At 31.7% G+C, this 23,785-nt stretch overlaps 3 protein-coding genes across 3 annotated transcripts; 2 read left to right on the top strand and 1 right to left on the bottom strand.

Annotated features, from left to right (window-relative positions):
* The first annotated feature begins 76 nt into the window (after nt 1-76).
* Nucleotides 77-2,427, top strand: LOC133702393 (protein MAINTENANCE OF PSII UNDER HIGH LIGHT 1). The gene is made up of 3 exons (XM_062126729.1): nt 77-422; nt 715-849; nt 1,864-2,427. Exons 1-3 carry the CDS (start codon nt 252-254, stop codon nt 2,269-2,271), a joined length of 714 nt encoding a protein of 237 aa, XP_061982713.1. The 5' UTR covers nt 77-251; the 3' UTR covers nt 2,272-2,427.
* A 613-nt stretch (nt 2,428-3,040) lies between these two features.
* LOC133702394 (putative RING-H2 finger protein ATL69) lies at nt 3,041-4,487 on the top strand. The gene is made up of 2 exons (XM_062126730.1): nt 3,041-3,460; nt 3,878-4,487. The coding sequence occupies exon 2, from the start codon at nt 3,883-3,885 to the stop codon at nt 4,423-4,425; it is 543 nt and encodes a 180-aa protein (XP_061982714.1). The 5' UTR covers nt 3,041-3,460; nt 3,878-3,882; the 3' UTR covers nt 4,426-4,487.
* An 11,261-nt stretch (nt 4,488-15,748) lies between these two features.
* LOC133700467 (carboxylesterase 15-like) lies at nt 15,749-17,038 on the bottom strand. The gene has a single exon (XM_062124005.1). The coding sequence runs from the start codon at nt 17,013-17,015 to the stop codon at nt 15,996-15,998; it is 1,020 nt and encodes a 339-aa protein (XP_061979989.1). The 5' UTR covers nt 17,016-17,038; the 3' UTR covers nt 15,749-15,995.
* Nucleotides 17,039-23,785: the final 6,747 nt, after the last annotated feature.

The following is a 23,785-nucleotide window of genomic DNA, read 5'->3' as shown; positions in this document are numbered from 1 at the left end:
TTTGTTTTCCAAGGCATCGGCCACTCAATAAGCCCAGCAAGAAATGCTCCACGTTACCCCCTCAAAATCCACCACAAAAAACCCATCCTCAAAAATATCTCTTACAACCCCACCAAAATCTGTCTCGTCTCCCACTGTCTGGCTCTTGTCTTCTCCCTCAGCTCCAACCCTGAAACCCCTTCAAGACACAGAAAGCCACAAGTTCCTGAGTGCTAACTCGAGTGCTGTTCTTTTTGAGGTCATCTCTGCTAATGGCTTGTGCCTCACAGGCAATGATATCAGCAAACACTTGCGCGCTCACTTCACCGAGACTTTTCAAGAAATACACGAATGGAAATAAGAGAAACTCGAAGCTTTTCACTATCAAAGCGTCCTCTGATGACGCTGAATGTAACACTGAAGAATGTGCCCCGGAAAAAGAGGTCAGTTCAAAAGAATTATTCACTCTTCATGGCTACCTTATCTCTATCTTTATATGTTGATCCGGTCTTGGTGTTTTTGCAACTCAGCTATGTCAGGAAGTTAGATTTTGGGTTTTGTTTTATTAATCTCTTCAGATAGTTTTAATTGATTCATTGCTCTTACAATTTAGTTGAAAGGAGAGTCTGGCTTGTTTCAGTTTATATTTCAGTATCTGTGCATTGAGGCCTGTAAGCATATGTTTGTACAACATTGCATTATGTAGAGAAATGATGGATTGCTATTGTCAAATAGGTTGGGAAGGTGAGCATGGAGTGGTTGGCTGGGGAGAAAACCAAAGTCGTTGGGACATTCCCTCCGACTAAACGCGGTTGGACAGGGTATGTTGAGAAAGACACTGCTGGACAGACAAATATCTATTCAGTTGAGGTTAGTAATCTTCAGGTTTTCTTATAATCAATCTTCACTTTTTTGTTTACTTTGATCACGATATATGTTACTCGTTAATCAACAACTCAGGGCAGTTATGGCTGCTCTCGGCAAAGCACATTAATCTTATTGCCTTTCAAGCATATTAACTGTCTAGAATCAATCCTGGCAGAAGCTGAACGACCCAAAGATTGAAATCATAAGTGTGCCTCAATTAGCTAGGAAAATGATAATGTTGCAAGGGTAAAGAGTTAACTCTATATCTTAACATCTGTTTCAAATGAATCAGTTTTCATCCTTTAAGTGGTCCGTGGTGGTGATTGCATTACACTGGAGAGTTGATAACTATCCATGGACAGCCTTACCTGGGAAGGATTGTCTATCCTCTGAGTTGGGTTGCTTGTACTGTAGTCCTGATATTAGTTGGCTCTTGCTTCCTCTTGTCACAAGTTTAAATGTATCATAGTAGTCAAGATATGGATTTTCTATGGAAACCTACCGCCTCTAGTTGTGGCGGGAGATGGTAGTCCGATCGTACCAAAAACCAATCCCAAAGCCATCACCGCTACTATAGTATGCTCCAAAGTCCAAACCCATCTTCCATATATGTCAAAATTCGTTGGTGGAACCAAATTCATAGTAAACATGAATGCCTCTATGAATGTCTTCCTGCATTTTCTTTGGAAGTGTGCGAGGAAATGGTTGATTCATCAATACACCAAACTGCTTTCTCATCTCTGACACAACAACATTGAATAGTATGGTGCTCCACTGTGATTTGATTTTTCTGGAAGATTTTATAGATGTCCTTTTTTTTAGAATGGTTTATTTCCTAGCTTATTTCTCAACAAAACATGGTCATGGAATGGCAGATGTTACTCATCTTTACTTCACTTTACTGTGGCTTCATGTCTAAACAATGATATAACTGGCTTGTTATTTTGATTTTTCCATCGCATTTCTTTCTGGTGCGGAGCTGTACAACCAACATCTTATAACTTCAAATATGTTCAGCCTGCAGTTTATGTAGCAGAAAGTGCAATAAGTTCGGGAACTGCAGGTACTTCTGAAGGTTCTGAAGGCACAGTAGCACTTGTTGCTGGCCTTGGACTCGCTTCTGTAGCTGTAGCTTCATTTATTCTCCTCCTAGTTGGTAAGAACCCATCTAACATAACAACGGCGGAATACAAAGGACCATCTCTCAGTTACTATATCAACAAATTTAAGCCAGCAGAAATCATCCAAGCTGCAGTGCCAAGCCAAACAGAGTCCCCCTCATCCATACAGGCAGACAGCTCCATGCCAGAAGTCCCCGAGATACAGGTTCAATCTGCACCAGAAGTTTCTGAGGTACCGGTTCAATCTCAATATGAACCTGAGCCTTTAACTTCAAGTGTGAGCAGTGCTAATTTGGCAAATTAAACTGGCTCAGTTTCTTCAACTGTAGAAACACAAATTTTTTTCTTCTATACTGCTGATGTATACTCAGAAAACAATGAAAAGGCTGTTAACAAGGAGCTATATTTAGTATTTTATAGCATGAAGGAAGACATCAAATGGTTTTGATGGTTTTGATGATATTATTTTTGGTTACTGCAAACAAAACCATGTATACATCAAATATATAGGAAGCTTTGCACAGCACAGCATGCTCTTTCTTAGACAGCTAATGCCTCAGAAGTAAAGGAGATAGTATCAATAGCGAATTAGGGAGATCACCTCCTCACCATTCCTTCCATCTCTTAAATCCATTAATAAGGCCTCCCTTGGTAGCTTTCAGCGGCTTTTACTCCTCAGAAAACAGGCTATAGCTCACAAAGGTGTGGCTACCATACACCACCATTCGATCGATATATAACTGCTTATCTTTGAAAGACAAGCAGGAAGAACTAAGGAGGACTAAAACACGTAGACCAGTACAATAAGTGGTCTAGGATCAAGAACGCGATAGATGATCCAGAATCATCCTTGGACTAGTGATAGTAAGTCACCAGCAAACATCTCTCGGCTGAAAAGTACACAGTCATCACAAAACAAAATGTAACAAGTAGTTCAAGATCAACCCTAATATCCCCAAAACCTCACGACAAGTATTCTACATAAATGGAGCGTCAAGCTGAATGAATATTGTCCTCATGCGTATGTCATGATTGTGTAAGCGTAAGCCCCCATACAGAGACCTATGTTTTTGGTAAACTGTCGCCTGGCCCTGGTCACTGTGTAGCTTTTTGTGAGGCGACATCCCATCTCCCGAAGTTGCAGCACTTTAAATACAACGTAGAACAGGTAAAAAGAACAGAAATCCAACGCAGAACGAACAGGAAATGGAATTTGCAACACAGGCTAAAGTTTTTTGGAACTTTGAACTTCAATAACACAGACACATCACAATAACATACATCATAATAACAAGCATGTCCAGCCCATCACAATCCTCAGATCAAAGGACTTCATCTACATGGACAAGAATCAAACACATATCTAGTGTGGTCATAATTAAAAACCAAAAGATACCAGATCTTGCAATATGCTGAACAATATCAAGTCCATGGTGATAAATAGAGCTGTCTTTATTATCATGTGCCTCGTCAACGGCTCTGACAACCTCCAGGTATTTCCTAAGATCTTGCCTGCATTTTTCAAGGCCATCTTCTCGAATCGCACCAATCCTTTTTGGGGTTTGATGACTTATTTAGAAAGTAGAAAGTACATAAACTATGGATCATCTTAATAGATTAAATATAACAATACAATATAACATAACGTGCCCATCACAGTAAACAATTCCAAAGTAAGGAATCAACTGAATTCAATGTTTGTCATAAATGTTTGCCTACTTTTTTTAAATTTTCTTTAAGGCAGTAGTCGTTGAACATTAACTCCAAAGCTCTCATGCTATTAATTTCTTCCCGCGGACCCCGTTGGCCCTTCTTCTCTCCTTTCTTTTCAAATCTAACACATCCGATTTTTCAAGCTTGTTCTAGTTCTTCCCAGACACGTTTAATCTTCTCTTTCTTCACTCTCTCAGGAGTCATGTCCATAGCTGATCCACCAGCGCCGGCCGTGGCGGGTAGTGGCCTCGGTTATGGTATTGCCATAGCTGTTAGCATCCTCGTCCTCATTTCTACTATAATGCTTGCTTCTTATGCTTGCATAAAGGTTAAAGGTAATGGTTTCGGCCGTAACAGCAGTAGCGATAGTGGTGTCAGTGATGGTTATGGGCCTCACCGGCATTTCACCACCAGGGATTCGATAGAGCTTATGCCGGTGGTGGTGGTGGGCCTAGATGAGCCCATTATAGAGTCGTACCCTAAGATGGTGTTAGGCGACAGCCGGAGGTTACCCAAGCCCAATGAAGGCCCATGCTCCATATGCTTGTCTGATTACCTGCCCAAGGATACCATACGGTGTATTCCATATTGTAATCACTGTTTCCATGCTGACTGTATTGATGGATGGCTTAAGATGAATGCCACGTGTCCGTTGTGTAGGAATTCCCCAGCTCCGTCGAAGGATTCCACGCCTGTTGCTACTCCTCTGGCTGAGGTTGTGCCGTTGGCCTTCCATGCCAGGTGATTTTGTAATGAAAATATTTCTTCCACTCTCAATTTTTTAAGCTTAATTATTCTATCCTTCAATTTTATTTTTTAATTTTTTCAGCCCGAGTTATTAAATTATTCAATAGTTATTAAACTTATATTTATTTTATTTTTTAAAATAATTTTGACAGGGCTAACAATTACATTTTATTCATAAAAAACAATAACGAGTTTCCATTTATACGTTTCAAACCTCCAATCATAATAAATAAAATCCTCATTATTTTTCTAGTTTTGCTGTAAATAATTTCTTTTACCATGGTAAAAATGTGAATTTAATATTGAGATACGAGGAAATATTTAGGATAGGTTTGGTTAGTATTTTACAATAAAAATGATACATGAAGGAGAGTTAACAATATATTTAGTTAAAAAAAAAGTGATATAAAATGAATATATCTTTAAGATGATTTTGAAATAATTTTTTATATTTTTCAAATATAAAATGTACACAAACATGTTCTTATATCTCTATATATTTTTAAATAAAAAATATTTTAAAAAACATTCACAATTACCGACTATTTTTAACCATTTGAAAATGAGTGGCCGCGCACCATTACTATTATGTGGGATCCACAGATTAGTGGGTGTATTTGTGCGGGGAACAGAAGACACTTCTTATGTGGAGATTTTCTCGCCTTTGAATCAAATGTCATGAAACATATAAGGCAGTTTATTGCATAAATGCATGTGGACCTAAAGTCTGTGCGTGCATCATGTTTTTATAAGAATATTTTTTAGATTTTATTTTTGTTTTTATTGTCAACAAATTAAGATTATAAAACAAAATTCAATAAAAAATAAATATATTTTAAATCAATATAAACATATTTATAAAAAAACAACTCTATCGATGAACTTGAAACTTAACTAACATCTTATATTTCCAATTAAGTATTAAAAAAAGTCAACTTTGAATCAATTTTATCTAGGTGACAGGTCCGTTAGTGATTTAGTCGAGCCAATTAAAACTTAACTTGACTTATTATTAATTTATTTTATAAAATATAGTTTTGATTTTAAAAAATAATTGATTTGGATAAATAAACTTATGACATGAATCTTAAATTAAATCAACCAGGTTTTATAATTTTATATATAAAAAGGTGTAAATATTTGTTTCCTCAAAATAAGAAAGTCTAATGACACTTCTATTTACCACATAACATAAATCAATGCAACAATAATAAATAGTTAGCATCTGCTTAGAGCTTGCTTGAAAGTTTGATAAATATTGTGTTTTTCACTCGGAAATATATTAAAATAATATTTTTTTTAAAAAAAATTATTAAGATCAACGCTGTTAAAACAATTCAATTAATACAAAACAAATACGAACACAAAAGAGAAGGATGCTAGAATTCTCCTTAGTTGATTTGTAAAAATGCATAATTTAACCTAAATATAAAGAGCTTATATATAGGTTAAGTCAAAAATATTATTCTATTCTTAATAAATAAAACAAGATAAATGTATTATTTAACAAATGTATGAAAACGATCGAAAAACACCAAAAAAAATTAATTTAAAGTAAAAAAAATAAAAAAAAATCAGAATGAGGATTCAACTGAACTTCCAAATATACCCTTACACAAGGGAGATGATGCATACGAACGACAGCGCTATCCTCAATTTTCACCTCAGCCCTTTGGACATTAGGAATCAAAAGCTTTTTTTTAATAGAAAACCCAGATCTTGATTATTTATGTTTGATGAGATTATTCCAGTATTAAATAAATAAACATATCAGTAAGTATTCAATACTCAATATTACAAGAATTTATTTTTTAAAAATATAATTAAGTAAAATTTATTTTGAAAAATAAATTAATAAATACGGTAAAGTTAATTATTGCAAGTTAAGAACAACTGGTGAATCTCATGGGCCTTGGCCATTTTTTCTCTCCCGTCTAATCTTTCCTCTCTTGGCAAAGGAAAACGACTCTTCCATTGAAGATCGATTGCTCGTCTTTCTCTTGTAGACCTGAACGTTTCAACAAGCATGAAAATGAAGGAAGAACCAGAGACAATTGCTATTGTCACTATCATGACGTATACGCAAAACGACTTGTCAACCGAATGCGTGGATCCAGTCAAGGTTTCGAAATCATGCAAGCTTCCCTGTTATTAACTAAGAATAAATTGTTAAAGATACATTTTAATTTAAAAATTATAAATAAAACTAAAAGAAATGGAGCATTCACTGTTATCCAAGACACAATGCATTGTGAATGGAAACAGTTAATTCCTCATCCTTTTTATTTATCCATTTTATTTATTCATGAAAAAAAAAACATTTTGCCTAGAGAAATGAGGGTATGATTGTCTTTTTACTGGGGACATTTTGACATTTTTAATTTGACTTAGGGAAAAACAAGTATTTGTAAAATTGATCTCATATGAAAACAAATCTCACAACAACATTTATACAATTATTAAGAACAAAAACAATTAAAAACAAATATAGTGAAAAAAATCATGATTTTTTTTTTTACCTTAATGTAGTTGCAAGTGAAGCTAAGAAGAGAGAAAAAATATCGTAAAGCATATTAATTAAAAAAAAACTAAAAGGATAAAAGAAGAAAGAAGAAGAAGACATACCCGAGCATGAAGTAGAAGAGAATGAGATGAGGAGAGAAGAGAAGACATATTAATTTCATATGTAATATTTAATTAAAATTTTTTACTTTATAAAAAGTTTTCAGAAACCACCAATAATTATCGATGATTTTTCAATACGTCGGTGATTCCGTCTATAATATTTAAATAAAAATTTTAAATTAATTGAATTTTTTTCAGAAAACCGCCAAATAACACCGATAACGTTTCAATCCGCCAGTAATTTTGTCCGTAAAAAATAACAATTAACAGTGCAATTGAAAAGTGAACAATTATGAAGCTCTCTGGAAAATACCGATGTAATTTTCCGTCGGTAATTCCCTTTGTAATTGACATAATGAACAATATTCATAGTTTATCAACGATTTTACCGACGGAATTTACCGATAGAATAAATTATGTTAGTAATTCCGTTGGTAAAAATGACGTGTCATCATTTTTTTTCTGTGTTTTAATTTTTTTTCCACTGTAATTCTCTTGGTATTTTCATTTATATTTATTGATTTTCTAGTAGTGTTTTACAGGGCATTGCTTTAGTGAACCATGCAACTTCTTTCGATATCGCCATGCATCCTTTTGCAATTAAGTTTAGACCAACTCAACAAGATCTTTTAGTTGTGTGTGATGTCCATAGTTAAGTGACAGTGGGTCTCCAACGATCTTTTCTTTTTTCTCTTTACGGTTATGATATCAATTGTTCATTTTTTATTTATTATTGACAAATGTTTTTTTACGGTTCGTTTTCTGTTGTTGCCTTTGATTTAAATCCAATAATTAAATTAATTAATCTTATTGGATATAGTCAAGTTAATGACCCAAGTATCGGGTTTTTTTTGCTTCTCTCAAAGCATAATTGCACTGCGGCGTAGCACGGGCTGTAGTCAAGTTTAAGTTGCTTGTTAGGATTTTAAAATATAATTTATATTATTTTTTTAACTTATCCTTTTTTTTTTTTGGTTAGTCATTAAAGCTTGATTATCCTATCAAGAAATAATTTGAACTTATAATTTTTAATTTTTAGATAAATACCGAGACTTAAATTTCTAGATGAAATCCGAGGTATGATATTTGGATGCATCCACTCACTACTTTTGACGTTTTTGCCTGCCAGTTACCCTCTTATTTGTCCTTCATGATATTGTTTATAGCTTTTTTGTCTGTAGCCTGCTCGTCCACTTTCACATTTGGTGGGTGTTCTGTGCTGTGTCCTTTTTTTTTTTTCCTGTTTGCCACCATGGTAAAATATTCCTACCACTTTCTTTAAAAAAAATCACTGAAAATTCTTAGTGTTCCAAAAAATGTGCACATTTAAACGCATCCGTACATGATAATATGATATAGCACATGGTTATCCACACATGCAAATCAACAATATTGACACAAAATTAATATGATTATGCTACGAATTATACCAAGAAAATAATAATTTGATTTAGATCTAAAAATGACCTTCTGGAACTGCCAAAGATAATATATATATATATATATATATATATATATATATATATATATATATATTAAAAGGTTTTTTTTTGTTCAACGATTGTTTTTTTCCTTTAAATTTAATTGTAATTAAATAAATGAAATTATATTTGAGATATTTTTCATTAGATATCAATCAATTTGGATGAGATTGTTGCCTTTTTTTTCCAAATTTGTTTTCAAAAGATTTTCTTACAAGAAATAATCTTATTACTGTATAATTAAATACAAATTATCTGAAGAGCTCCAATATACATTCTTGTCTTATTTTACAACTTAATATTCGGTTAGCATTATAAACAAGTTACTTGTGTGGGTCTATGAAAGGACATAAGACGACTACTCAAACTTAGATCTATTCAACCGGTTTGCTTTTTTCTACAATTCTAAATGTAAAAATTGAGCCTAGACAAGTTATTATTTTATTAAAAAAAAGTAAAATAAAATCATTTTAATAAAAAACAAAGTCATCGCACAGGAGAGCAGAACGCTCATATTCTTGACCTTCCGAGCAGTATGTATTGGAGAGTATAGGAGTCGTTTTTTAAAGTATATCTTTAAAAGGTATTATTTTTAATATCAGTAATATTAAAAGAAAAATAATTTAAAACTAAAAAATAATTTTAATAAAAATAAATGCTTGGAATCCTAAAATTCCTGGGCTCGTGAAATCGAAATCTCATATGCCTCTCTACACATGTTTTCATTTCACCCTTATCAACTTATCTTAAATCCTGTTTATTTGCTGAAAAGTATTTTTTTTTAAAAAATAAATTCTAAAAAAATGAATTATTTTCTTATATTTAGTAGTGTAATAAAAAATAAGTTGGAAAACACTTTTCAATATTTGGTTATATCATGAAAAATGAGCTGGAAAATAACTTATTAATGTTTTATTTTTCTCAAGAGTATTACAATAATAATAAAAAAATCTTACAAATTAAAAAGTTAATAGAATGAAATTGAAAAAAAAATATAATTTCATAAATTATCTCAAATAAAATAAATAATAATCAAAATAATAGAGATCAAATCTAAAAAATTAAAAAATAAAAGATGAAGAAATTAAAATAATAATAATTAACATTTCACAAATTATTTCAAATAAAATAAGTAACAATAAAAAAAATGAGGACAAAATTTAATATAATCAGCAAATAATATGACATTTCTAAATTTTTTACAACTTCCGGAAAGTGTTTTCCGTCCAAATTTTCCAGGAAAACATTTTTCTTTAAACCAAGTCAAATTTTCCTTTGATTGGAAAGTGTTTTCAGTTGACCAACTTTTCTAATGACAGGCAAACACATGAAAGTTTAGAAAGTGATATCCCAAAAATAAACATGGCCTTATAAAAGTTTCTTAGCACGTATGATTCTTCAAACCTCGTGCCTCCACAATTAAAATATTCAGTTCAAAAAATAAATTTATCTTTATATAATTTTTTTAGTGAATTTAACATGTTTCTAGAAGTAATATTTTTTTTATATAAAATATCATTATAAAAAACTCTCAATTCTAAAATTATTCAATAAAAACTTGTAAAATTAAAAATTATTATTATTATAATTTTAAAACTTAATTCAAGAATTAATTTGAGACAAAATTAAAGCTACTTGTCAAGGCTTGAGTTATAGATTGGTCAAGATAACCGCGCTAGATTTTTTTTTTCTTAAGTATATAGCATATACTATTAGATTTTTAATAATATATTAAAAAAAACAAAAACTACTTCTAATAATTATATAATAAGTTTTAATATAAATTAATAACCAATAAAAATAAAAAAATGGTATATACTGGCACACTGGCACACTTAAATTTAGCCGAGCTCGGGAACCCCCCCCCCCCCCCCCCCCCCCCCCGCTGTTCCCATGTACGCGTGGCAAACGAGAATTTGTTTTTGTCCCTCCTGACATGCTATAAGAAAAACAGGTTTTCCTACCTATTCATTGATTTAACATTTCAAATTGCCTATTAATTGATTTGACTTCTTTGTTCGGTGGAAACAATCTGACAAAAAAAAAAAACCTATACAGAAAAACAGGTTTACATAACTATTCGTGGATTTAACATTTCAAATTGACTGTTAATTGATTCAATTTCTTGTTTTCTTTGGAAAAAAAATTTGTAAAAAATAAATCAGGTCTCTAATGGGTGTAGCCGGTTTACAAGTTGACCCGATGGATCAAATAAATTTTACAAAATCAATTAAAAATTCTATTTTAATAGCTTTAAATTAAATTATGATTTCAGGACAATTAACTCCGTCCCTTCATTTAATATCTTGGTTTTTATCATCTCATTATTATTATTGGAGCAAAGTCTAATATTGCAAAAAAATAATTTAGGTCTCAAAAGGGTGTAGCTAGTTTCAAGTTGACCCTGATGAGTCAATAAATTATATCAAATCTATTCTAATATTGCAAAAAAATAAATCAGGTCTCAAAAAGGTGTAGCCAGTTTCAAGTTGATCCTGATGAGTCAATAAATTATACCAAATCTATTAAAAATTTAATTTTAATAACTTTAAATCGAGTTATAATTTCAGGTCAATCAACGTTATCCCTTCATTTAATATCTTTGCTTTTATCATCTCATTATTATTATTATTGGAGCAAAGTCTATATATCATGATGTTTGATAGCCAACACACCCATTAATCAAAGGACTGGAGTTATTTTCAAATTATTTGTTGTAATTGGTTTTCGATAATAAATTTTGACAAGCCACCTCATTAGAAAAGTATAGAACAAGAATGATAGAAAGTATATGGATGGCTATAAGAGGTTGACATAAAAATGTGGTGCAAATCAACTTTTTGGGAACAACATGAGTTAATATATAGAATTCAATATCGGATGGGACTTTATTGTTAGTAGAATTTAGATTTCAAGAGTTTTATATAATATTATTAGAACTTGCAATGTTAGAATCAATATTTAATAGAGAGTTTTAGTATGTTTAGGAGATAGTTAGATTAATTATTAATTCTTTTCTTAGTTAGATAAAGATAAAAATCCTATATAAAACCACCTTAAACCTTTGAAATTATATATAAAAAATATAATGAGAAAAATAAGAAGAGAAAAACATTTAAGTGAGAAATCGTTAAACATTAAAAGTCTGTTTGTTTTTACATTTTAAAAATGTTTTGAAAAAAAATTAAATTTTATTTTAATTTTTTTGTTTCAAAATATTTTTTTTAATATTTTCATATTGTTTTTTAAAAAAATTTCAATGCATTTTAAAACGAAAAGTTGAAAAGAACCGCTAACATAATTTCAAATTAAAAAAATAATAACTAGCTTGAATTGATATGTACATACCATGTTTTCTTTAAATTCTACAGGATAAATAAATTCAATTGGATTCTAATCCAGTGATTTTAATTGATAATCCATGATTTCGTGATGATCAATATACTTAGATATTCTAAATTATTCTGAACTGTCTTAATATCCAATAAGCAGTGCAAACCAGTTAAAGAGCTAACCCAGACCTCTTGGAAGCTAAGAATATGGTTGGTAACGCGGTGCAAATTATGTTTCTAAAAATTTTAATTTTTTTGTTAAAATTTAATATATTTTAAATCGTTTTGATGTGCTGATATTAGAAATAATTTTTAAAAACTAAAAAAATATTATTGGCATATATTTTGACATGAAAAGTTATTTGAAAAATAACTGTAACCACGTTACCGGATACTCTCTAAATAGATGATGATTTTATGGAAAATTATATATTTTTTTTGTGTGTTAATGCTAATTATGTGCACACTTTAAGTTATTATCAGGTGGGAATTGGGAAATCCTAAATTAATTAATTTTGAAACTTAAAAGATTCCAGAGAGAGATCCATTAAAGACTTTTATGTACGGTGTCTATTAAAAAAGTAGGAACGTGTCATTCTCCCTCATCGTTGCCATCATTAAAGAATACACGCCCAACCATAGCAGGATTCATGACATTTCTTCAATAACTTACACGAGTCACTAAATTGTTATTTTAAATTAAAATCCATTTAAGTAGTTTGTTCTTGGATGTTTTTTCAAGAGTATATATATTTTTATTTTTAATTATATATATATTTTTGATATTTTTATATTATTTTGTTGTGATAGAATGATATTAAAAATAAATATTTTAAAAAGTAATTGCTGCGAAAATAATAGTTAGATAATAATATAAATTATATTCTGAGATCTCACCTAACAACTTAAACTATTGAGTTAAGATAATTATTTGACATGTTACCAGAGTTTTGATAATCAAACGGTTACGAATTTGAATCTCACAATTATTATTTATTTGATAAAAATAAAATGGATCTGTGCAAGTTTCAAGTCTAAAAATTTTTTATTTAAAAAAATATATTAAAAAATAATATAAATTATATCATAAAATTTTATCTAATAATTTAAATTATTAAATTAAAATGTTTGTTTCACAGTAACAGCTGATGGATCCAACTGGTACTTATATACACTTCTATCATATTTTCTTAATATTTATGGTAAATCTTTTTGTACATATCATGTGATGTCTACACCCAGGTGGTGGTTCAAAATTGCTATAGTACCCTACGTGGGCTATATGTTTTTTTAGCCCTATCTGCATGGTGGAGCCACCCAAAAGCATCGGTCTGCCTGCCAGGCTGCCACCGTACCGCAATGAAATTGTGGCCACGGTTGAAGATAATCTCTTGCTGTTGCTGGATCGATGATGCAGCAACAAGATAATTCAAAAATGTCAAAAACTTCAGTTATCGAAGCAAGAAAAAAAAAAAAAAATGTAAACACTATTAAAATCTTTAGATTTATTGACAGATTTTTTCTTTTTTTTTTTACTATTTACACTACCATTCCATTTTTAAAAAAATTTGGTTATTAATTCTGTGAATAAAAATAGCATATTATTATTTTTTTACTTTATTTTAATTATTTTTTTCACTATAATTCTCTCGGTAAATATCAAAAAAATATTTTCATCGATAAAATCCTTCAATAATTTACCAATAAAAATATTCTTTCAGTATTTCTATTTGTATTTATTGATTTTTTAGTGGTGAAAAACTTGTTTTAATCCAGTTGATTTTTTCTTTTCAACAATGCATTACTAATAACAACTTTTTTTTAAAAAAAATATACCGTATTAATTAATGTGAAAAATATAAGTATATCGTCAAATCAAAGAAGAAAAAAATAAAAATAAAAATGAAAATGAACAAAAGATGTAGGTCCTGTCATGACGAGGACAGCCCAACCCACACAAAGATGGTGAAAGAGACCTGCTGGAGCCCAAAGAACAAGCTTTATCTGCTTCACCTCTCTCTCTCTCTTTTTGTCTCTTAAAAAATGGCTTTACCTCTATTGTTTCTGCACGAAGTAGTACTAACCCCCCACCCAAGCAATTGAGCCTGACAATATCTCGCTATTCTTGGATAATTTGGATGTACGAAAACTGTTTATTATAAGTTTTGAATTCACAATTCCAAATTATTTGTTAAATATTCCAACCGCGCAGATTATTTTTTCAATCCCCTTCTCTAATAATAATAATAATAATAATAATAATAATAATAATAATAATTAAGAAACTAATACTATATATGAACAAATTAAGTTAAATAAAATCAATACAAGTTGATGTCTCTTTATCGATCTTATGATTTCTTTATAGTTTTAGATAATATTTTACTCTCATCTTAAAATAAAAGAGATGAAAATATTAGATAAGGAAATGCCATGTTTTTATGTCATTTTTATTTTAAAAATATATAAATTCACTCTAAAATCATTATAGAAATAAATTTATTTAATGTAACTATTTCTTGTTATTCTAATAAAATTTATTTATGTCTCTTCACTATCTATTTTTTTTATTCTAAAATATTAACTGAACACAACTTGGGTATTTTTGTACTTATCTTCCTATAAAGGATGTCAAAAATATTTTTCTAACATGACATTAAAAATACATAGTAAATTCGGATAGTAAAATCATAAAATTATAAGTAAATTTTTTTAATAAATTATATATTAGCAATTTCAGCTAAGAAATTAAATTACATTAAAATCTGATAAAGAGATTCAACAACATTATATCAATAAGTGTTCTAAATAAAATGAGATAGATAGTATGAATTAAGAAATTAATAATGTGGAGAAATAAAATATCTAAGAACAAAACTTTCCACATTCAGGGGGGAATCACTGAATCGTAGGAAGTACACAAGAACCTTGTGACAACTTAGTAGTTCTCATCACAACAAGTTCTAATAGACCTCTTTTGAATTGCAAGCTAATTAATGAGTTTAAACTAATAATTAACTAACACAAGTCCAATAATAAAATAAACCCCTAAACAATGTCTAATGGGCCATAATAAACCCAAATTAAAAATTGTTTTCAACATTAAATAAATAAATAAAATAGGATAATAAAAACAAAGTCTATATGCAAAAAATCCTCCACGTAGCCCAAATATCTAATTTTTGCATATTCTTGATAGATTTCAGTCCTGATTTCAAACACACTGTTCTCTCTTGTCTACATGAATGATTGGGCCTACCATATATGGTTGGAAAGCTTGAGATATCTAGTTCCCAACCCAACATGAATAGCAACAACACTTCACCTGTATATCCAAATATGTCTCAAATAGTACATGGTAGTCTAGTTTGAAAGATTATCAAATATGTTCTCAAACTTCACTTGGAGATCCAGATAGTAACTTTGACCATCTCAAACAATGTGTTATTGAATTTCATTTAACCTGAAAACTTACCATAATATAATTTCATGTGTTTAATATTTTCTTGTAAAATTTCAACTCGATTCAATGTACGGTTTAAAGATATGTTTGATCTTGCAAAATTGGTCAGCAGATATTTTAAGGCCAAATTCAGATCTGACTTGGTTTATATCATAAATTTATTGAACTTGTAAAATCAGACTAAATTTATCGATTTTGCACGAGTCAATTCTAATTTTAATGGTTTTTGAGTTTTTAGTTTGATTTTGCACATGAAATACATATTGACTCATAAAATCATACGATTTTATTTATGAGTCAATTCATGATTTTAACAACAATGCGTTTCCTATGAAAAATATCAGTATTATTGCTTATTACATAAAATTAAGAATATATTAATAAAGATAAAAAAAATAATAATACAATAATAGAAATATGTAACTACAATAATATCAATATTATTAATAACACAGAGAAAGAGTTCATAAAACAACATTAATTAAGAAGGGAGATGGGAGAAGATCTCTAGTACTCCAACGATCTGCCTTGCCTATAATCATTTGGTTAATTAAACATATAATTATTATCAACTAAACGTGCACTCCAACGATCTGCCTTGCCTACGATCACTTGGCTAATTAAACATATAATTATTATCAACTAAACGTACTGGGAAATATTAATTTTAGTGCTTCTTGATGAACTCTATGATCCCTTCCATGAGACCAGTAGTTTGTGCAGCAGTATGTGGGTCCATATCAACAGCAATCTTGTTAAGATAAAAACTGTGACCCACTCCAGGATTAATTAGCAACTCCACATCCTTATTAGCCTTTCTCATGGCCTCATAGTACTCCATCTCGGTGTCCCTAATCAGGTCAGTCTCCGCCACACAAAGCAAGAATGGTGGAAGATTAAGGCCGTCCAGCGGTGGTGCTGCATGCCCCACTGGACACGTAAAAGGGTGGTCCTTGGTGCACCCTTTTGGCAATGCCAACTTCAAGAACCTGTCCACCATGTCTAGGGTTAAGAAAGGCGACTCTGTTTGCTCCATCTCGGATTTGCTCCTCACTGACCGGACAAATCCAGGATGGACTAGAATGCCTCCGGCAAGTCTTACCGGACTCAAATCCACATGACCAGCACGTGCAGCCACATGGTGCACCAAGTTCCCCCCTGAGCTATCTCCAATAAGAAAAACCCTGTTGAAATCTCCATAATTATTAAGCCATGGCTCATAAGAGTCATGTCCTTGTCCTAATGAACGTAACCACATGAGGGCAGAGAAGCCATCATCAATTGCAGCTGGGAGGGGATGCTCGGGGGCTAGCCTTAAGTAGACCGAGACAACAATTGCTGAAGCTGACCTAGCAAGCCTAGAGTACATGTAATAATACATGTACCAATCAGCTTGGCTAATGCAAAAACCACCCCCGTGAAAATGGACAATTATAGGAAGCTTATTATGATTATCTGTGTAGTGAGGCTCATGTTGTGGTAGATAAATTCTAACTCTAAGGCCAGACTTTTCATCAATGGTGACATCACGTACGGCAACACCCTCTTTGAATTCCTCATGTGGAGGCACTGGCTCTGCCATGAACGTGACCTCAGGCGGTCCGGTCCATGTCCGGTCCACCGAGCCATCATCAAAGGTTCTTAGCCAGCCAGATACCTCCTCCACAAGTTTCTTCTGATGGACCATGGTTACAAGCTATATAAGTATTTTTCTCGAGTGTGTGTGAGCATTTTGGATGGTCTTGGCTACCCTTTATATAGTGGTTTGTGTGGTCTGGGAAATGAGAAAGTTATAGGCAATCTTGATTTGCTTTAGAGGGAAAAGTAAATAAAAAAGAAATTGTGCCATCTCGAAAAACGAATCAACTCGGTGATTAGTTAATTTAAATCGAGTAAATGAAAAAACCCGATTTTAGAAATGAATTTATATTTAGTTTGTAATCACTCATAAAAGAAATTACTTATATAAAATTCAACTGTCCAGAATTTACTTTTAGAAAAATATCTTTAAAGTGAGCAATCATGCATGTAGATTTTTTAAATTAAATAATAATTAAAGCTTAGAGTTTATTGAACTTTAGAAGTGGGCCAAGTATATTTATGATTAATGGAGATACAAAAATTATGTTATATATAAAGAATTTCTGGTCCAGTAAAAAAAAAATTAATAAAAAAATTTATTTTTTTATTTATACAAAAATTAATTTTAAAATTTTAACATAGATTAAAAAATTCTTTATTGATAGAGAATAATATAAATCATATTTTGAGATCTCATCTAAAAACTTAAGTTTTTGGGTTGAATTGATTTTTGGATATGATATCAGAGCCTTGATGATTAAGTGGTCATGAGTTCGAATCTCATCATCCTTATTTATTTAATAAAAATCAAGCACAAGATAATATAGACTTATACAAATTTCAAACTTAAAAATACCATATATATTTTTAAATAATTACTTCAACACTTAATCAAAAGTATCATAAGAGTACTTATACATTCTATTAATTTTCCTTTATTTACATGATCGTGTATAATTTCGGCATCTTTTTTCGTCACAATTTCTGTCGCTTTTTTATCAACTTTCCAAATGCTTGTTTCCTGCCTTGCGTTACTAGAGAAGTTTCTCGGACATTGCAGCGTAAGTTCACACATTTTAGAGATGGTATTTGATGAAACGAAGGAAAAAGAGTCAAAAGTCAGGCATGCGGCCGTGGGAGCCACCACCCACTTCTATACCGAGCTGTGTGGAAACTTGGCCGAATTAATTTGTCAAGAAAGTGAACGCCATTGATGGCGACATGAGTCCTTACCAAACAAGCAGAAGATGAAAACAATGGCTTCTATGCAAGGAATTCAAACTTCTAAAAGGTGTTCAAGCCAACCTAATTTTGACGTAAATAGTTTGATTGAATAGCTTTAAGGGTCTTCACACTAACTTTGAAGAGTAATCACTAATCAGTTTGCTGGGATTTCAAAATCTTCAAGTAAGAAAATAGACAGCTTCTAGTTATCTCGAACAGGGGTGATGGATGCTTAGACTTCTAAGTCCTAACAAGAGACCTTAAGACGGGTCCAAGGCTCATTAGAAAGTGAAAAAGGAATAATGGTAATTTTGAAGACAAAAATGGAAGCGTTATTTTCCGTAGAGCTCTTTTTTTATTATTATTATTTATTCTCTCTCTCTCTGTTTTTTTATTTTAAAAGTTTTTTTTAAAAAATTATTTTATTTATTTAGATTATTTTTTTATATTTTTATATTTAATGTATTGGTATCAAAAATAAATTTTAAAAAATAAAAAATATTTTAAAAAACAATTATTACCATAATACAAAAAAAAAAACTCTTAATCATGCTAATTATATCAATATCAACTTCATATTTTACAGTCCTCTCCAAATAGTGCTTCAAATGGTTTGAATTCTTGATGTACTTTCTAAAAATTAGGGTAAATATCAATTTTTTGCTGACCATTATATACTTAGATCACGTAAATTACGATAAACCATCTTATTTAATTGAAGCAATAGATAGCGTGGGTAAAAAATAGGTTTTTTGAGCCCTAAGGTTACAACTAACCTCATAAAAAAAGGGCTAAATCCAATCACGTACAGGGTAGGTAAGGCTCAGCTACCAAAAACTAACTCTCAGCTTCAGCACAACTAATTTATACCCTTATTTAAAGATTTCCTTCTCCATTTTCAGGATAAATTTAAAAATCTCAAACTTTTTGGGCCAAAAACGAAAATCTCCATTCGTCAAAAATGAAGTTAAGCTAGCAAAGGAAACCATGCCGATTCTGAGCTGGTACAGAATGGGCTTTGCTCACAACTGGCTGGATCACTGGCTATCTTGTGGCTAAGGACTTCATAGGAAAGCCGAGAGGGAATGGGCCAACTTGCTTCTTATGGATCAACTCTTAGGCCTGGCCTGGCTTAGCGGCTTGAACAGAACCCCGCGCACAAAACATCGGCCACTCACCTCAGTAATCTAATTTAGGTTAAACTTCAGTTTCATCCTCAGAACTAGACTTCCTTTCAGTCTTACCCTCTCTTTCACGTTGCAAATTTCTTTTACGTTCTCGTCCTCATATCCATTTTGCTAAACCTCGCCTAGTCCAGCGGAATGACTCAGAGATACTCAGACTAGACATGATGTTTTTTGATCGAATCAGATAAGATACTGTTTCTTGTAAAATCTAATTTATCAACTAGATTTTTACAATTTAATTCACCTGATAAAACCCAGTTCAAACTCCATCGTATCTATACAAAAAAAAGAAAAAGAAAAAGAACTAAACGATACTATTTTTAATAAAAATAATTGACTCTGTGACTCGCCACCCCCATATTCTTTTCTCGGTTAGTTCTTGAGTTGAGTCTGACAAGAATAATCACGCAAAAATTGGTGTATCTCCAATGCATATGACATTTTCTCACTCAAAAGGGTAGCTGTTCAGTTTTTTCCCATTAAAAAAGGACTCCACTTAATTTCTTTACCAAGTTATAGTCACTTTCAAAAGCTTTCAGCGTGTAATATGAGTTGGGGTAGAGGTTAGATTCTATGTGATCTGTTTCATCTTTATGTTCTTAGTTTTAGATGGCAACATTTTCTCTGGATATAACATATTCTGTCTATTAATCAAGAGAAAAAAGAAGAAGAAAAGACTCAACCCTGTCATTAGTTCTTGTCATCGGTATTTTCATATTACATATTTGAGCATGTGACAGTCGGGAGTATCAGGCTGGAGTCTCTGTAATTTTACGCCTTCCATGTCAACTTGGATGGGAAATTTATTTTGAAGCTAGTCTAGATCTGTTCTCCTAATCTATACATCAACAACCATGCATTAGCCGCACTGGATTTTCACCTCCACCAATAGATGCAATATCACCTCAGTCTGTCACTGCAAATTCCCGTTGCTATATGACTAAGATTACAGCATTTGCCTGCCCCAGAAGTCAAATGTGTTCATCAATTATCCAACAAGCAATTTTCAAAGACGGAGAGATTCAAGATCTTGTCTCCGTCCACGTTTTCTTCTCCTAAAGCTGGCGGTGTCACATTGCACCCAAGTTAAAGTCGGTTTCAATTATCTGATGGTGGAAGATGAACTGAATTGATCGACTTCCTCGTAGTTTATAAAAAAGAAGTTACCTTGTCATCTTGGAGAAGAATGAATTGGATGCATTTTTATGCAACATTTCTATTGGTGAAATGATTCGTTCATGTCTGCTCTCGTTCATGCATTGGTAAAAGACTTATCTGATTCTCCCTCAAGCCTTCTGTTAATGGTGGGGGTACTCATTCAAGGCACTATGCAAAAGTTGATGAAGGAAATTGTGTGCCTTCTTCTAGCATTATAGAATATATTACTCGAATAATTTAGTTTCTTCCCTGCCTTCTACTGGTTCGACTTGTGCAAGATAATGATGTTTCTAGAGGTCGATCGATCTTAAATTGTTACTTAAAGACTAAGAATCACGCTGGTTAATTGATAAATCATGCTCATAATTAAAGAGTGAGAGTGACATATTTCGCCAGTCATAAAAAAACTCCAGAGTCTGGATTATTGAGTGTGATTTTCACTGATCATGGATTAAGCATATATCGAATTAGCCATTGGCTTGAGGGTTATGTATGGAAGAAGGATTAAAATAGTGGGATATTATCCTTGATGGATAAGCAATTTTCATCAATAAACTATTATTTGGAATAAGATTTTTTTGGGTATACGGAGCCTGCATACTTTTCTCCAGTTGGGGACTAATCATCCTCCATCATCAATATAAAAAAGACTCCATTGCGCGACTCCGTTTGCACCCGTGCTTTTGAATAAAATACACAAATAATAATAATTTTTATTTGAGAGCATGGCACAAACACGCCATTCCATCCCAAATTATTTTCATTTAAAATATGTTTTTTTGTTTGAAAACATATTAGAATAATATTTTTATTTTTAAAAAATTATTTTTAATACTAGCATATTAAAATAATATGAAAAAATATAAAATAATTTAAAATATTTTTTTTTAATTCTTAAAAAAATTCCCAAACACTAATAAGCCACGTTTTGTTTATTGTTTGCTGATGATACAATATTTTAGGGTTTTCTTTTTTATCTTATAATTAAGCCTAGCTTGGATTATAAAATAAGGGGCAGTCACTCCTGATCATTTCTTGGTTTCAGCCTCATTCCATGGAATATTGATTGAGATCTCTGAAATCCCAAATATATATTAACTGGCAAGGAAGCAATATATAGAAAGTAAATCGAATTTATGCTGGAGGCTTAAGAGAAGTTTCCTGGGCACAACACACATTCCAGAACGAAAACAAATTAAAGCCTGGGGGAAGAACGACTTGTCCAGTGGAAGAATCCTACAAACGTCCAAAAGTCATGAAAGCTTCCTCCAAAGACAAAAAAAAGGATGGGTTAATTTCTATATTTCTATTTTTCAGGTTTGGGTCCTTTGGGATAAACTTTCGATTGTATCAATGATCAGATTATGATAGGACATGACATGTTATGTTGGGAACTGGGCTCCTCGTAATTAATTCTGGAGTAATTAATCTCTCAAGAATTATCCAATGAAGTAAATTAAAATTATTCAAACAGAACCGTAAAGCAAGTAGCTAATTAGCCATGTACACACAATTAAACAAAAATCAACAAAATGGAGTTTCATTGGGCTGAGGCCCGTTTATCAAAATAAAGGGTCGACACCATACACGACGGAAAAAGTGGCGTCGCGAAAATTAGATGCCGTCGGATACAATTGTGAATGGTAATGCACTAATTAATGTGACATCCCCTTTCTTTTCTTTCTTCCCTTTCCCCTTCTTTTTACTTTATTTTTATATTATTATTTTGTGTAGAAGGAAGATCTCCCCACAAAAAAAAAAACTAAAAAAAACTGAGGCGAACTGAATTGAAATGCCGGTGCCATTTGCCCATTCGTTCTTTTTTATGTGCTTAAAGGTTTTTCTAGCAAATGATTAATTTAGATTATTGGTTCCCTCTCCAAGTATAATATTCTATTTTTCTTACGAGATCATAAACTTTTCAAAAATCTAGCACTGGTTGATCACAACTATATATATATATATATATCAAACAGCAAGCGATACTTTTGACTGGAAAAAGGTGGGTGCATCTTCTTTTCTCATCATTCATGCGTTTTCTATTATTTGTATCGTGATTATTGAGATTTAAGTAAATACATAAAGACAAGAAATCCAAAAGAAAAGCTGTAAAGCAGAGCAAAGGGTGTGTGTAGTATTGATCTGATATATGGATTCGTGTGAATGTTGAGCTAAAGAAATGAATCTTTGACTAACCTTTTTTGAGTGTAAGTGACTTTGTAGAGAGATTCAATAATTGAAACTTTTTGGTCAAGCAAATAGGCTTTCTCAGTACAATTAGAATTGCAAAAGCCAATACAAACGCATGTGTGCTTTGCTTAAAGGCTTAGGGTCACCCTAGTTAGGGCATTTTCCCGTCTTTCTTTTCGTCTAAATTATAGACAATGAGTTTTAGGTGGAATTAAAAGAAACTTTAAGTAATTTGGATCTATGCAAGACAACATATTTGTGGATTAGATGTGTGAATTATAAATAAATAGTTAGTTGGAGAGCTTGGCTAGCTAGAAAACACTAATGAAAAGGAGAGTACTTGAAGAATAATCATATGACCAGTGGAGAGAATTAATGAAACGAGAGATTGGCTAGTGGAAGAAGGTCCTTCATGCAGAGAACACAACTATAAATGATACGTATAAATATTAAATAACCCTCTTTTGAGCAATGATTACATGCAAACTTGACTCCACAGAAAATAAGATCTTGATGCCATGAATGAATGCATACGAATTTCTCATGAAACTGAAGGGATAGTGATCGCAAGAACCAAACTAGTGTAAAAGGGTTATCAATACCCAGAAAAAAAAGGAAAAAAAAAGGATGCTAGAGGGTGGAAAAGTGACTGAGCAAACGTACCGTACTTGGGTGATGGATATGAATGATTAAGACTGAATAATTGTTGAAAACCATTTCTATATATTCTAGGTTAATGGATAAAACTTCCCTAATGCCTGGTGTCACAAGGTCAAATTTTCACTTAAAAAATCTCAGCTCCTATGCCGAGTCTATTCCCATTTGACTCAGTATTTTCTTGTTTTTAGCTTGTATTTATCTACAACTATTTATTTCATTAATCTAAAATAGTGGTCTTATTCCAATACATATTTAGTATTTTCTTGGATGTTTCCATAAACTTGATGACTTTGTAGAGCATTATCAGTCATACCAAAGTATTACAACTCATCACCTATAATTTAAATATTTTCCACTCAAATAGCCATGTCTGAAAATCACTTAAACTTCTCACAATTTTGCTACCACTTTATCCCACAAACTGAATATCTAACAGTTAGCCCTTTACTGCCGGTTC

The sequence above is a fragment of the Populus nigra genome, chromosome 8 (genome assembly GCF_951802175.1).
Source record: "Populus nigra chromosome 8, ddPopNigr1.1, whole genome shotgun sequence".
Lineage (NCBI taxonomy): Eukaryota > Viridiplantae > Streptophyta > Magnoliopsida > Malpighiales > Salicaceae > Populus > Populus nigra.
Note: the sequence above shows the minus strand (reverse complement) of the source record. Positions and strands in the feature narration are given on the sequence as shown.

Bases quoted from the DNA above. Each gene is read 5' to 3' on its own strand.
- LOC133702393 (XM_062126729.1), top strand. From the start codon at position 252: ATGGCTTGTGCCTCACAGGCAATGATATCAGCAAACACTTGCGCGCTC. The intron at 423-714 runs GTCAGTTCAAAA...ATTGTCAAATAG, and splicing joins AATGTGCCCCGGAAAAAGAG to GTTGGGAAGGTGAGCATGGA. The intron at 850-1,863 runs GTTAGTAATCTT...AAATATGTTCAG, and splicing joins CAAATATCTATTCAGTTGAG to CCTGCAGTTTATGTAGCAGA.
- LOC133702394 (XM_062126730.1), top strand. From the start codon at position 3,883: ATGTCCATAGCTGATCCACCAGCGCCGGCCGTGGCGGGTAGTGGCCTC.
- LOC133700467 (XM_062124005.1), bottom strand. From the start codon at position 17,015: ATGGTCCATCAGAAGAAACTTGTGGAGGAGGTATCTGGCTGGCTAAGA.